Consider the following 14,867-nt stretch of genomic DNA (forward strand, 5'->3'; position numbering starts at 1 on the left):
CTATGCCCCTGAAGGTGTGTGACGGAGAGCCCCTTGCATTGTAACTCACCGGTAGGATCTTCTTGAGGCCACAGCGGAGGAACTCGTTGCGCAGATGTATCCTGAAGTCCAAATCGTCCGGTGAGGTGACCAGAGCGTTGATCAGCTGCATGCAGGCCACCTGTTGCCATGTACACACGTTAGAGAGAACATATTTTTATAATTCATTCTATTTAACATTAAATTAAATGGTGATATAGTGATTTATCATGCATGGCCTCTCTGTATGGTATCAATCTATGTTATGATGTAGCAGGCACCGTTGAGTTAAATGACCTTGGGGAACATTTGTGGGAAACATTTCATGTGTATACAGTGCATTCGGAAAGTATTCAGACCCCTTTTTCCACATTTCGTTATGTTACAGCCTTATTCTAAAATTGTCCGTCGAGATCCTTGATGAAAAATCCTCAGCAATCTATTCACAATACCCCACAATGACGAAGTGAAAACAAGCTTAGACATTTTTGCAAAAGTATATATTTTTAAATACCTTATTTACATAAGTATTCAGACCCTTTCCTATGAGACTCGAAATTGAGCTAAGGTGCATCCTGTTTCCATTGATCCTCCTTGAGAAGTTTTGACAACTTGATTGGAGTCCACTTGCGGTAAATTCAATTGATTGGACATGATCTGGAAAGGTACACACCCCTCTATATGAGGTCCCACAGTTGACAGGGCATGTCGGAGATAAAACCATGCCATGAGGTCGAAAGAATTGTCCTTAGAGATCAGAGACAGGATTGTGTTGAGGCACAGATCTGGGGAAGGGTACCAAAACATTTCTGCAGCATTGAAGGTCCCCAAGAACACAGTGGCCTACATCATTCTTAAATGGAAGAAGTCGTGAACCACTAAGACTCGTCCTAGAGTTGGCTGCCCGGACAAACGGAGAAATCGGCGAGAAGTGCCATGGTCAGGGAGTTGACCAAGTACCTGATGGTCACTCAGAGAGCTCTAGAGTTCCTCTGTGGAGATGGGAGAACCTTCCAGAAGGACAACCAACTCTGTTGCTCTCCACCAATCAGGCCTTTATGGTAGAGTGACCAGACTGAAGCCACTCCACAGTAAAAAACCCATGGCAGCCCACTTGGAGTCTGCCAAAAGGCACCTAATGACTCTCAGACCATAAGAAACAAGATTCTCTGGTGAAACCAGATAGAACTCTTTGGCCTGAATGCCAAGTGTCACGTCTGGAGGAAACCTGGCACCATCCCTACGGTGAAACATGGTGGCGGCAGCATCATGCTGTGGGGATGTTTTTCAGTGGCAGGATCACCTTCCAACAGGACAATGACCCTAAGCACAGAGCCAAGACAACGCAGGAGTGGCTTCGGGACAAGTCTATGAACGTCCTTGAGTGGCCCAGCCAGAGCCCGGACTGGAACATCTCTGGGGAGACCTGAAAATAGATGTGCAGCAACGCTCCCCATCCTGGTCATGGCTCACAACTCCATTATCTCAGAAACCCAATTTGCATACCGCCCAAACAGATCCACAGATTATGCAATCTCTATTGCACTTCACACCACCCTTTCCCACATGGACAAAAGGAACACCTATGTGAGAATTCTATTCATTGACTACAGCTCAGCGTTCAACAACATAGTGCCCTCAAAGCCCATCAATAAGCTAAGGACCCTGGACTAAACACCTCCCTCTGCAACTGGATCCTGGTAAGGGTAGGTAACAACACATCCGCCATGCTGATCCTCAACACAGGAGCCCCTCTGGGGTGGGTGCTCAGTCCACTCCTGAACTGCCTGTTCACTCATGACTGCACAGCCAGGCATGACTCCAACACCATCATTAAGTTTGCCGATGACAGAACAGTGGTAAGCCTGATCATCGACAAGGACGAGACGGCCTATTGGGAGGAGGTCAGAGACCTGGCCGTGTGGTGCCAGAATAACAACCTCTCCCTCAAGGTGATCAAGACAAATGACATGATTGTGGACTACAGGAAAAAGAGGACCGAGCACGTGCCCATTCTCATCGACGGGGCTGCAGTGGAGCAGGATGAGAGCTTCAAGTTCCTTGGTGTCCACATCACCAACACACAAACATGGTCCAAGCACACCAAAACAGTTGTGAAGAGGGCACGACAAAAACTATTCCCCCTCAAGAGACTGAAAAGATTTGGCATGGGTCCTCAGATCCTCAAAAGGTTCTACAGCTGCACCATCAAGAGCATTGGTTGCACTGGTTGCATCACTGCCTGGTATGGCAACTACTCGGCCTCCGACCACAAGGCACTACAGAGGGTACTAGGAATGGTAAAGTACGTCACTGGGGCCAAGCTTCCTGCCATCCAGGACCGCTATACCAGGCGGTGTCAGAAGAAGAACCTAAGAATTGTCAAAGTCTCCAGCCACCCTAGTCATAGACTGTTCTCTCTGCTACCGCATGGCAAGCAGTACCGGAGTGCTGGAGCTTCTACATCCAAGCCATAAGACTCCTGAACACCCAATCAAATGGCTACCCAGATTATTTGCACTGCCCCCACTCCTCCTCTTTTACACCGCTGCAACTCTATGCATTGTCACTTTAAGAACTACCTTCATGTACATATTTCCTCAACTAACAGGTGCCCTCGCACATTTACTCTGTACCGGTACCTCCCTGTTTATAGTCTCGCTATTGTTATTTTACTGATGTTCTTTAATTACTTGTTACTTATATTTATTATTCGTATCCATATTTTTTTTTAACTGCATTGTTGGTTAAAGGCTCGTAAGTAAGCATTTCAGTATAAGTGTGAATACATTTTTTTAATTTGTTGCTGCTTTGCTGGTGACACTGTTGTGATTTATTTAGAATTCAAGGCACACTTAACCAGCATGGCTACCACAGCATTCTGCAGCAATATGCCATCCCATCTGGTTTGCATTTAGTGGGACTAACATTTGTTTTCAACAGGACAATGACCCAACACACCTCCAGGCTGTGTAAGGGCTATTTGACCAAGAAGCAGAGTGATGGAGTGCTGCATTAGATGTTCTGGCCTCCACAATCACCCGACCTCAACCCATTTGAGATGTTTTGGGATGATTTGGACTGTAGAGTGAAGGAAAAGCAGCCAACAAGTGCACAGTATTTGTGGGAAGTCTTTCAAGACTGTTGGAAAAGCATTCCAGGTGAAGCCGGTTGAGAGAATGCCAAGAGTGTGCAAAGCTGTCAAAGACAAATGGTGGCTATTTTGAAGAATCTCAAACATAAAATATATTATGATTTTTTTAACACTTTTTTTTAACCACGTGTTATTTCATAGTTTTGATGTCTTCACTATTATTCTAAAATGTAGAAAATAGTAAAAATAAAGAAAAACCCTTCAATAAGTAGGTGTGTCCATATATAAACTCTCACTGACAACTGCGTTTATTTTCAGCAAACTTAACATGTGTAAATATTTGTATGAACACCAGATTCAACAACAGACATAAACTGAACAAGTTCCACAGACATGTGACTAACAGAAATGGATTAATGTGTCCCTGAACAGAGGGGGGGTCAAAATCAAAAGTAACAGTCAGTATCTGGTGTGGCCACCAGCTGCATTAAGTACTGCAGTGCATCTTCTCCTCATGGACTGCACCAGATTTCCCAGTTCTTGCTGTGAGATGTTACCCCACTCATCCACCAAGGCACCTGCAAGTTCCCGGAAATTTCTGAGGGGAATGTTCCTAGCCCTCGCCCACTGATCCAACAGGTCCCAGGTGGGACTGAGATGGGATTGAGATCCGGGCTCTTCGCTGGCCATGGCAGAATACAGACATTCCTGTCTTGCAGAAAATCACGCACAGAACGAGCAGTATGGCTGGTGGCATTGTCATGCTAGACATCTTCACAGTAGTCTGCCACTGCGAGGGTGATCAGCTGTCCGTCCTGTCTCCCTGTAGCGTTGTCTTAGTCGTCTCACAATACAGATATTGCAAGCCTCTGAGCCTGCAGGAAGGTTACCACATGAGGGAGGAGGATGTCTTCCCTGTAACGCACAGTGTTGAGATTGCCTGCAATGACAACAAGCTCAGTCCGATGATACTGTGACACACCGCCCCAGACCATGACGGTCCCTCCACCTCCAAACCGATCCCGCTCCAGTGTACAGGCCTTGGTGTAATGCTCATTGCTTCGACGATAAACGAGAATCCGACCATCACCCCCTGTGAGACAAAACCACGACTCTTTTTGACAGTCCTGTCTGGTCCAGCGACGGTGGGTTTGTGCCCATAAGCGACGTTGTTGCCGGTGATGTAAGGCAGATCCTCACCAGACAACAGGCCTACAAGCCCTCAGTCCATTCTCTCTCAGCCTATTGCGGACAGATGGAGGGATTGTGCATTCCTGGTGTAACACGGGCAGTTGTTTTTGCCCTCCTGTACCTGTACCGCAGGTGTGATGTTCGGATGTACCGATCCTGTGCAGGTGTTACATGAGGTCTGCCACTGCAAGGATGATCAGCTGTCCGTCCTGTCTCCCTGTAGTGCTGTCTTAGGCGTCTCACAGTACAGACATTGCAATGTATTGCCCAGGCCACATCTGCAGTCCTCATGCCTCCTTGCAGCATGCCTAAGGCACGTTCACGTAGATGGGCAGGGACCCTGGGCATATCTCTTTTGGTGTTTTTCAGAGTCAGTAGAAAGGCCTCTTTAGTGTCCTAAGTTTTCATAACTGTGACCTTAATTGCCTACCGTATGAAAGCTGTTAGTGTCTTAACGACCGTTCCACAGGTGTAGGTTCATTAATTGTTTACGGTTCATTGAACAATCATGAGAAACAGTGTTTAAACCCTTTACAATGAAGATCTGTGAAGTTATTTGGATTTTTATGAATTATCTTGGAAAGACATATATTTCTTATTTTTTTATTAGCAAAAATGTTTTAAAAAACGTTTTTTCTATGTCATTATGGGGTATTATGTGTAGATTATGTGTAGATTACTTTCCGAAGGCAATGTATATTCCTCTCCTAGAGAGGAGAGGAAAGACAGGAAAGAGGAGTGGATAAGAGGGGAGAGATAGTCTGGTGTAGAGGCAGAAAAAAGTAGAAGGTAAGAGGAAGTGGAAAAGAGAAGAGGTCTGGGGAGTCTACTGGCCAGATGTGCATGTGTAATTGATTTATTGGATTAGGGAAGAGTAGAGGGATGGAAGGGCAGGAGAATGAGGGGAAAGGGAAAATGCTGATGGGCCTTAATGGGATGTAAGGTGGCTCCGGGGAGCAGCACCAGGAGAAGACGGAGTGTTCCTCTGACAGGCGGATCGATCGGGAACTGAAGGAGCTCTGTGATTGACTTGAAAAGTACCCTATAGAAAACCTCTTATCGGCATGTTTGTATTGGCCCACATCTTTTTTTAACGGGTCGTAGTGAATGCTGTCGCTTGGCTGTTATTCACACCGATTCCTCCTGTTGGTGTTTTTCCTGGCAAGAGGTTTACAGACAAACACATGCACATCCGTGCGCACACACACAGGGGCACACACACACACACAATCATCACGCTAGCCCAATTCATGCCCTCAGAGAACGTAACTAGCGGGAATTCGTCTGGCAATGGGGAATAATAGCCATCTGGAATGAACAGCATTGGTTTATTTTTCAATGTGTTTTTTCCCCTTTCTATAGCCCGGGGACAGTGGAATCGAACAGGTTTGTATTAATCCAGTGGAGTGAGGGAATATGGTATTATGGTTTATGGGGACATGTCAGTGCTAATGGAAACTCTTTACATATGCACCAGGCCTGCCGCACACCCTGGGAAAACAGCAAGCTTAAGGATAATTCTAAAGGTTGTTCTGTGCTGCACCAGCCCTACTGGTGGGGTGGAAGGGGATGGGATAGTTGCTTTGAGAACATGCCAATGGTGTCAGGCAGCAGCAAAATAGCAGACATCAAACCACTCCAATAGGACCTCCAGAGCCTTGGACCAAGAGCTGGGCATCCAAGCCTGAAGTCTACCCACCAGGGACGCTACGCTAGAATCCTTTCTGAAACTCCACTAACTTCACTCCCATCTCTTTACTCCCATCTTTAGACTTTCAAAATGAAGAGAACTATTTTGAGAGTTATGAGTGACTGAGGGAGCTTCATGGGCCTAATGTTGTTGTTTTCGTCTCTTCGTCTACGTGTAGATTTGTCCTCCTATCGTATGAAGCAGACAGACCTCGACCATGTTTGTTGTGTGGAATTGGATTGAGGAGGGTTATTGTGGTGCTTGTTTTTGGGGTTGGCGACAGTGCAAGAAGGGAGCTCGGGCGTCATGTGAGCCGTGCTTGCCGTAGGAGGTTTTTTGTCAGTGTAATTAAAAGTGGGACTGCTGGGACGGTTTAAAGTCGGGATGCAGGCTGGCTTTCACTCTGCAGTGGAGAGAGCAAAGCCCGAACTGCGGCAAAACCCATTTTAATCACATTAACAAAGTCAGGCTCCACAGCACCATCACAAGTTTTTTTTTAAAGTATTCTAATTTCTTTGAACCTTCTACATCAGCAAGGTAGTTTAATTTATTTCACAATTAGCGGCGGCTCTTTTCATTAGCGGACATTTTATGGAGGAAAACAAGCAGCACAATCCAGGGATTTCTACCTCCCGTCCTTCCTCCATCCCTCTTTCCCCCATCCATCCCTCCTTCCCCCATCCATTCCTCCTTCCTCCATCCCTCCCTACCCATCCATCCCTCCTTCCCCCATCCATCCCTCCTTCCCCCATCCCCCATCCATCCATCCATCCCGCTTTCCCCCATCCATCCATCCCGCTTTCCCCATCCATCTCCTCCTTCCCCCATCCATCCATCCATCCATCTCCTCCTTCCCCCATCCATCCCTCCTTCCCCCATCCATCCATCCATCCATCCCTCCCCATCCCACTTTCCCCCATCCATCTCCTCCTTCCCCATCCATCCCTCCTTCCCTAACCCTCCCTACCCATCCATCCCTCCTTCCCCCATCCATCCCTCCTTCCCCCATCCATCCCTCCTTCCCCCATCCATCTCCTCCTTCCCCCATCCATCCATCCATCCATCCATCCATCCATCCATCTCCTCCTTCCCCATCCATCCCTCATCCCTCATCTCCCGTTCCTCCCTTATCTCCTTCCCATAGTCACCCCCCCATCTACAAACAATTTGACAAATTATGACATTTAAAAAAAGGCTGCTTGCAAAAAAGTGCCAGAGAAAGAAACAGTGAAGGGAAAATAACAGAAGTAAAGACAGGTATGTTGCTGCATGGTTGCCCTTTTCCTCTGGGTCCTCAGAGACCCGCTCAACAACACTGAGAAAAAGCAGAAAAATATTTGTTACGAGGATGGGAAAAAACATTTCTGGAAGTCAACATCTCTCTTCTGGTCTTGTGTTATATTTCAGAGTTCTCAAAAGACTTCTCAAAAGAGTCCTCAAAAGAGAGTAGAACAGTTCTGGTAGAGCTCCTCTAGTGAAGCAGGTGGTGTTGATTAGGCCAGGAGAAAGAACCCTTGGTCGACTCCCATCAAACAGCTTAGGTGCCAGAGGTTGACAAGCAGACACAAAGCAAGGAGGGCAAGGGAGATTAAATGTGTGTACCCGTCGACAGGGGCTGAGGTACAGTAGACCCCTGAGTGACAGAACTGTCAATTTCAACCTGTCCCTCCGCGTCAAACACCGGCTCCAAGCCAAGAGGCCATTTGTGAGAATGACACTGACTAGAGCCGAGTTCTCTCCATTGCACATGACATGGCAGACTCGAATGATTTGACTTTGTTATGTGTGATGTGCATAAATGTGAGCTTAAAAATATGTTTCTTTCCACAACTTGTCTCAGAGGCCTACAGGTTGAGGTCATAGATAAAACTTGGAAGAGTTGATAAACAGAATATTGATGTATGACTCAAATCCAAGCAGACTAGCATTGAAATAACACAGTCATCTCACCATGGGCTACTCCGTAAGGGGCAGGTTGAAAGAGTGTTGTGGATGGAAGTGGATATTTATGGAGGTTCTTATGGAAAGACGTGAGAAAGGTATACATGACACAATGTCACACGTAAATCACACACGGTTGTCAATGGGATTTGCACAAAATGCGAGTTTGTGACTGTGTGTGTGTCTGTCCAAAAGAGGTTGTAAAATGCTGACCTGGAGCTGTTGGGCCTCGTGATTCTCCAGTCCCTCCACTATCGGAGCAAATCTCTCCTTGTTATTCCTCTCCGCTGCAATCGTCATGGCAGCCAGGATCTTATCCAGGCTGAGAGAAAACAAAAAGACTGAAAAGTCAACAAACGCCTTTATCGCCCTACCACCAGGACATTTACTCACACCTCCATCTCACATATCATCTCATCTGTCCCCTTGTCTTGGTCAGGGACGTTCTATGGGGACCCAAGACAAATGGTCTGGCCTGAGTCTTTGTTTGCAACCCCGTGCATTATAGGTATCCAATTGATCTGCTTTAGTGTTCATTGCTCTGGTAATGTTCAGAGAAAGCCTTTATAGCTGATGTTATCTATTGTAAAAGCTATTCATAATAAAAATGCCATTTGTGATGCCAAGGCAGGGGCAATTTATTGCAGGGAGAAGGCTACAGGACTACTTTATAAAAACACATTGTTGTGAAAGCAAATTAGACCGTTTACAAGGGCTCACGGCAACTTTGCTGAATAGTGATTTGGGCAATTTCAAACGAAGGCCTCACACTGCTATGCGCCTGAACAAAGGGGCTGCAACACATGTAGGTGAAGACAGTTTAAATAGCCACTTTAGTAAACAGCAAACAAAACTTTTTGGACGGCGAGCCCCTTCTTTATCTGGATGAGCTTTATCACGCCATCAGTCGTCGGTTCCTCTCTCATCGGGGTTGGAAATGGTTTGCTGTCAAGCTTTTATCTTCTATACACAGGAGAAGCACATCCGAAAGAAAGAAAGAGGGGAGGGAGGGAGGGAGGGAGGGAGGGAGGGAGGGAGGGAGGGAGGGAGGGAGGGAGGGAGGGAGGGAGGGAGGGAGGGAGGGAGGGAGGGAGGGAGGGAGGGAGGGAGGGAGGGAGGGAGGGAGGGAGGGAGGGAGGGAGGGAGGGAGGGATCGCGAGAGCTCTTGTTTTATATTTCTTTTTCAGCACATTCTTTTTTCTGTTTCTCTCCACTTTGCCATCCAGGGCGGTGAAGTGTTCATGGGTCCTCAGGGAGGGAGGATGGCTCACGACCGAGCCATGCCTGTGATCTCCCCCCTCGCTCCAAAATAGTCTGGCAGAGGAGCAAAGAGAGGGAAGATGCGGAGGAAACTACCGACCCAGCACCACCCAACCCTTGACTTTTTTTTCCGTAAAGTGAGGCCTCAGCTCTATTTCCTGTCAATCAGCTGTGCATGCTTAAACAGGGCTGTTTAAGCATGCACATGTATGTGTGTCTGTGTTTTTCTTTAAGTATATTGGAAATTGAGTATGACGGCAGCTTAGTTAGCACTAGAAGATTAATTTCAGGCGAGTAATTTTACATTCCTAGATTAAACATAGCAGGGGCCAAAACCACGGTCACACAGAGACATTCGGCAGGGGCTGATATATAATATATATAAATATATAAATATATAAAACTGATATATAACAGTTTTAACTAGATTCTCGTATTTGTCCATTTGTTTATTTTCCTCCGCTGCATGCAGAACTACTTTGAAGTCTCGTTGTTATTTTAGTCCAGCTCAATACAAAAGATCTCCCCTGGATTCAATGTATAATCTGTCAGCCAAACTGTGTGTTCATGGCCAACAACACTGAGCACTGAATTACATTACACAGCCCAAACTGCTAAATCAGAACATGTTAACGGACGGAGCTCTGGTACATCTCAAAGCCCTCGCTGCAAATGTAACATGAATGCACAGAATGTAGTGTGTTAGGGCCAGTGACAGGTTGTCTACAAATCTACTTCCTTAATGTGATTATAGAAATGAGGGTTGCTAGGGGGGAGAAGTGGGGATGAAGACCATGGCTGGCACTGAGAGAAGTGTGAAATTGAGGATATTATAATGGTAGATTAGTGTTGAATGTTGCGGTGAACTTACATGTTTTCCTCTCCAATGATGCAGATAGCTGAGAGGATCTTGACAATCTCTGTCATCATACTGGTCTGTTTTGGGTCAATGGCCCTGGCCAGGAGATGCAAGCTTCGCTCATCTCCCAGAATCCTTTGCAGTCCATACTGCAAGGGAAAATGGAGATGATGAATTGAGCCAATTCAGGCCAGAACTGTGGGGACAAATACTCATAGTCCTTCCCTAACTTTAAATATATCTTGGACTCAAGTATACTTGAACACATATTGGGATTTTGTTAAAGGGTAGCAATATCAATAGCTCATCCATCCTCACTTTCCAAAGATGAGACAGTGCTGCTTCCCAAAAAAGAATAATGAAATACTTGATGACAATGGGTTGAATTAGCTCCGCTTTACTTGTCCATAATAGCTATCGTCACAGTCCATCCATTTTAGATAGGAAAAACGGCCAAACTGGTTTCACCATACAGGATTTTGAGAAGAATACCTACTCGGTACAAAGTAATACCACTTTTCATTAATTTCATTTCTACCACTCTTTCAATGTGAATAGTTTTGCCATTGAAATTTAGTCATTGAAACTATATAAAATTCAGTCTCTGGTTTGTAGCACTTCAGGGTGAATACAGAACCACTTGTACACTGTACTGTCCTTCTCTTCCCTCCTCAAATTAAATTGAGTCGATATAACAGGCGGAATAAAGGATTACAATGATTGTTCAAGTGGTTGAGGGCCCACGTTGGGTGCCAATTGAATCCTGATATATGGCTTTCTGAAAACATTGAAGAATCGAGAAAAACTGCTGAACGTGAAACTTTTTTAAATGAAAGCCTTGGAACAACCCAACTCGTACAAACCGTATTGTTCATGAAGGCCTTGGACCAACCCAACCCGTACAAACCTTATTGTTCATGAAGGCCTTGAGACACTGGATCAGCTTGTGCTGGTTCCTTTTGTCTATACTTTCTGGCCTGAAAAAGACAGGCGAAAGGACAGGGATGAGAATACGGCAGAGAAGAATACATTTAGACAATATTGAGGGCGTATTGAGAGACGAGAAGTCATTGTAATGTGAGATACTTACTGTTTCTTATCCAGCAACTTATCCAATGCATCCAAGAGGAGGCCCAGTCCTTCATGGCCAAAGTTGTTCACCCAGCTAGGAAACAGAAGAAAAATCTGTCAGAAAAGTCAGACAACATACATGGTCCCGTTCCAGACCAACAGATGTCAAATCACACATCAAAATAACACACAAAAGTTATTGGTTTCATTGTCTCTGAGGGAAAAAAAATCCTCTCCACAATATGATTGGATATGGAGAAAATCATTCTCTCTATTTTTCCTGGTTATTTCTTTGGAGAATCTATTCATGAGACGTGGCATCGAAAATCAACACGGCCCTCTTTTTTGTAACACTAAATGCTAGAATGTGTATCACATTAATTTACAGGCAAAGGAAGAATCTTCCATCCTATGTCCTGCTCCTGTGTTCTAGCAGTGTTCTTCTAGGCCCCACACAGCCTGCTGTAGCAACGCCAAAAGATTAAGCAATGCAAGAAAGATAACACTGTAATCGATAATGGATCGCAGGAGATAATTGGCTATAAACCACAAACGTATCTGGAGACAGCAAATGATCCAGTGCAGATGAGACTGTTTGTCAGCGATGGGGGCAGGGGCCGACCCCCCAATCACAGCCAGATGACATTAGCCAGACTGTCAATAAAACAAAACGCATTGAGCATTTTTTTGCGCTAAAGGGTCATAATTCAATGATTTATTCCGCCTTTTTGATAACGATTCAAAGCAATAATAGCATGCATATTAATGTAATTTGTATTGAGTTGGATTAGACCCTCGATTAGGGCCAATGCGTACTGCCCAAGGCGGCTCTGCCAAGGTGAAGTGCGGTAGCTATTTGCAACAGAATAAATGGAGAATTATTAAGACTACCAAAGCCCTCCGAAACCATTCCTCAAAATGCATTACCAAGCCAAGCCCAACCCAATTTGCACATTATTACCACTATGATGTACAGTATAATGATCTGCTTTGTTAATAAAACCAAACAGCATAATGTTCAAAATGTATAACTGTCTGTTTACCGAAGAGGTTGCGTCAGGCAGCTCATTGCATGCAAACACAGTTAGCTAAGCCCCAATAACAAAAATGAGATCTCGGGGAATCAATCTAGCCCGACTCAATGTAGAGCACAATCACACTGCTGTTTATGACAGCCGACATCAATACATAGAGTAGGAACAAATGAGCGATGTGAGACAACAAAAGAGGGAAAGAGGCGACATGGTTGACGGAGCACAATTCGGTAAATCCACAATCATTTTGTTTATGCTCGCCGATTCGCCACTGTAGGGCTTATGCGAGAGCTAGGGGAAATGAAGCCAATATTTGTGGAGAGATATTCTGATTATTACACGGTGCGCTGTGTAACCTGAGATCCAAGGCACAAATACCAGGTGGTTGTGTACAATGTCTTGGAGTGCAAAACAGCTAAAGCTGCCATGACACCCAAATTAGATCCATTGGGTGAACAAGTTTGTATCTCAGGCGGATTAAAGGTCACCCAGCCAGGCCTGATATGCTGGACAGTGATATGACACAATCCATGTGGTTGAAATAACCGGTGTCTCAACACGACCTCTTCTTCAACAAGATGGAAAGTAAACAAAGCAAAGCAGCGCTATTCCACAGACAACACTGATAGATGAAAGCTGAAGTTGAAGACGCATCCCGTCCCTAGCATGTTATGACAAGCTTTTATTGTTCTGAGGCGGCTATCTTTTCACTGCTGGGAAATCAAGCAGCTTTCGTTTGGAGGTGCCTGAAGTGGATAGATAGTGAAGTTAGGTCTATCTGTCTGTATGTCTCTCTGTCGATGTTGCCAATCCGTCTGTCGGTCCATCGGTCTGTCAAAGACGCAACAGCACAGTAGCCAAATAGGATGCTCTTCCCTTTCAGCTTCCTCCTCCCTCAATTTGTGGCATGCATCAGGATCTCATTAAATTGGGGTGGAACTTGTTCATGAGCAATTGATGGAAATAATCTTGCAGTTAAGTGGCATCAAATCGTGTTACTTTCCACAATCATGTACATTCCGCAGGTTAATGATAAAGGCATGGTTTGCCTTAGGGGCGGACCAATGTTATGTGTACTATTTCTGCAGGTTTGATTATGTTGTATTTATGTTAAGTGCCACAAAAAACAAAATTATATAAGACGTCACAGTCCCAAATGGAAACGTATACATCTGACCTTTGCAGTCACCATGTAGCTCACGAAATGAAACAATTAGCTGCCTTTGTGGGTCACTATCAAGTATACCATATAGGTTGTTGAATGTGTTTGGCGAGTCGTGTTAATCATATTCCTACAAGCAGATTTGGGATGGGAAACGTCACTGCTGCTGGAGAAAATGCTTTGCTTGTGTTGACCAGCCACAGCAACAGACCGAACGGAATTGTTCTGTGGAATCTGACACGCATTCAGTCTGTCTGACCAACCAGCTGGCCTGTCCTGTGATGCCTTTTATGCACATTGATTTCAGCCAGTGGCCCAACATTGTTCATTCTTGTTGTGTTATTTCGTTGGGACAGGCGTCGGGGAGTATTATGTTATTGAGAGCTCTGTGTGAGAGAGCAATATCTTTCATATTGGATTACGGGCTAAGCCATACCGCTGTCCCACTCTGCCACTCCTGACCTATTCAGCACTGCTGTATTCCACTTGAGAACTTGTGCTCTTAGCAACAAATTGCTCTCGACATTATAACCTGAACCTGAGCACCGGCAGGCTGCCAGCCTTGTGATTCTGCATTCTGAAGGCCATAAGCATTTCCTCCCAATCAATGCAATGACTTACTGAAGGAACCAGAATAGCATGCCCAATGAGAATGTCAAACACCCACACATATATAACATTGGAATATCATCCAAAACAATTGCATTATATTTTAATTACACACAAGGTTCTACTCTGCATAGTTATATATTGTATAAATACTATGAAGCAAATCAGTCATAGTGGTAACAAGAAAATACTGTATACCAATGACTGCAGTTAGCACGCAACATCTCCATTTTGCTCTTTGGTCAGACAGAAGGTATTTAGTTCACATTCTCAGGAATGATGAAATTAGCATTTATCCTTTCAGACGCTGTTATAGCTTATATAAAGCAGACGTCAGTATCCTCAAACAATTGGTTCTCAGAAAGGTTATGACCTTTGCAATAGCAAGAAAAGAGTGACGAGTAGCTTATTAATGAGTAAAAATACAGACATCTTTGTGAATAGGACTTAATGAATGGCCTAGCCTTTCCACTTTCTGACCTCGACTTCCTGTATGTCTCCTCTGTCCTCTAGGCATCAGGCATATTACACAATACAAACCAGGAAGGAGAAGGTCAAAATATGAAATACCTAGAAGCATTTGACTCAAATAGAAAGTTGTGATCTCAATAGGCAATGATGGAAAGAATGAAGAGGGAAGGGTAACACAGAGATGGCATTGTGTGTTAGAGATCAGGGTGCCATTTGAGAAGCACCACCACTCTTTTCACGTGGTTGTTTCTTCCATTATGAGTGGATTGAAGTGCTCAGCTGTCACGACCACACACACACACACCTCTCTAATGAAGTTGTATACTTGTACTCCCCTGCCTCTTCTGTCCTCTCCAGCAGATCAGTTTTGATGACGGGACATAAATGGGATCTCTTGCATTCTCCGCCAGGTGTCTGGCCCACCCACCTTTGAACACAGTGACAATGGGAGCGCCCGTACCCTGTAG

At 45.0% G+C, this 14,867-nt stretch overlaps 1 protein-coding gene across 6 annotated transcripts in view; it reads right to left on the reverse strand.

Moving 5' to 3' along the window:
- diaph2 (diaphanous-related formin 2) overlaps positions 1 to 14,867 on the reverse strand; it is a 717,979-nt gene that overhangs the window by 519,599 nt on the left and 183,513 nt on the right. For all 6 annotated transcript variants that reach the window (XM_031797927.1, XM_031797925.1, XM_031797929.1 and 3 more), the window contains 5 exons: positions 11,144 to 11,218; positions 10,961 to 11,030; positions 10,066 to 10,202; positions 8,148 to 8,256; positions 50 to 160 (listed from right to left, as the gene is read on the reverse strand). In XM_031797927.1, coding sequence (XP_031653787.1) covers positions 50 to 160; positions 8,148 to 8,256; positions 10,066 to 10,202; positions 10,961 to 11,030; positions 11,144 to 11,218 — 502 coding nt within the window. The remainder of the gene's footprint in view (positions 1 to 49; positions 161 to 8,147; positions 8,257 to 10,065; positions 10,203 to 10,960; positions 11,031 to 11,143; positions 11,219 to 14,867) is intronic.

Source organism: Oncorhynchus kisutch, linkage group LG19 (assembly GCF_002021735.2).
Source record: "Oncorhynchus kisutch isolate 150728-3 linkage group LG19, Okis_V2, whole genome shotgun sequence".
In the NCBI taxonomy this organism is placed as follows: Eukaryota; Metazoa; Chordata; class Actinopteri; order Salmoniformes; family Salmonidae; genus Oncorhynchus; species Oncorhynchus kisutch.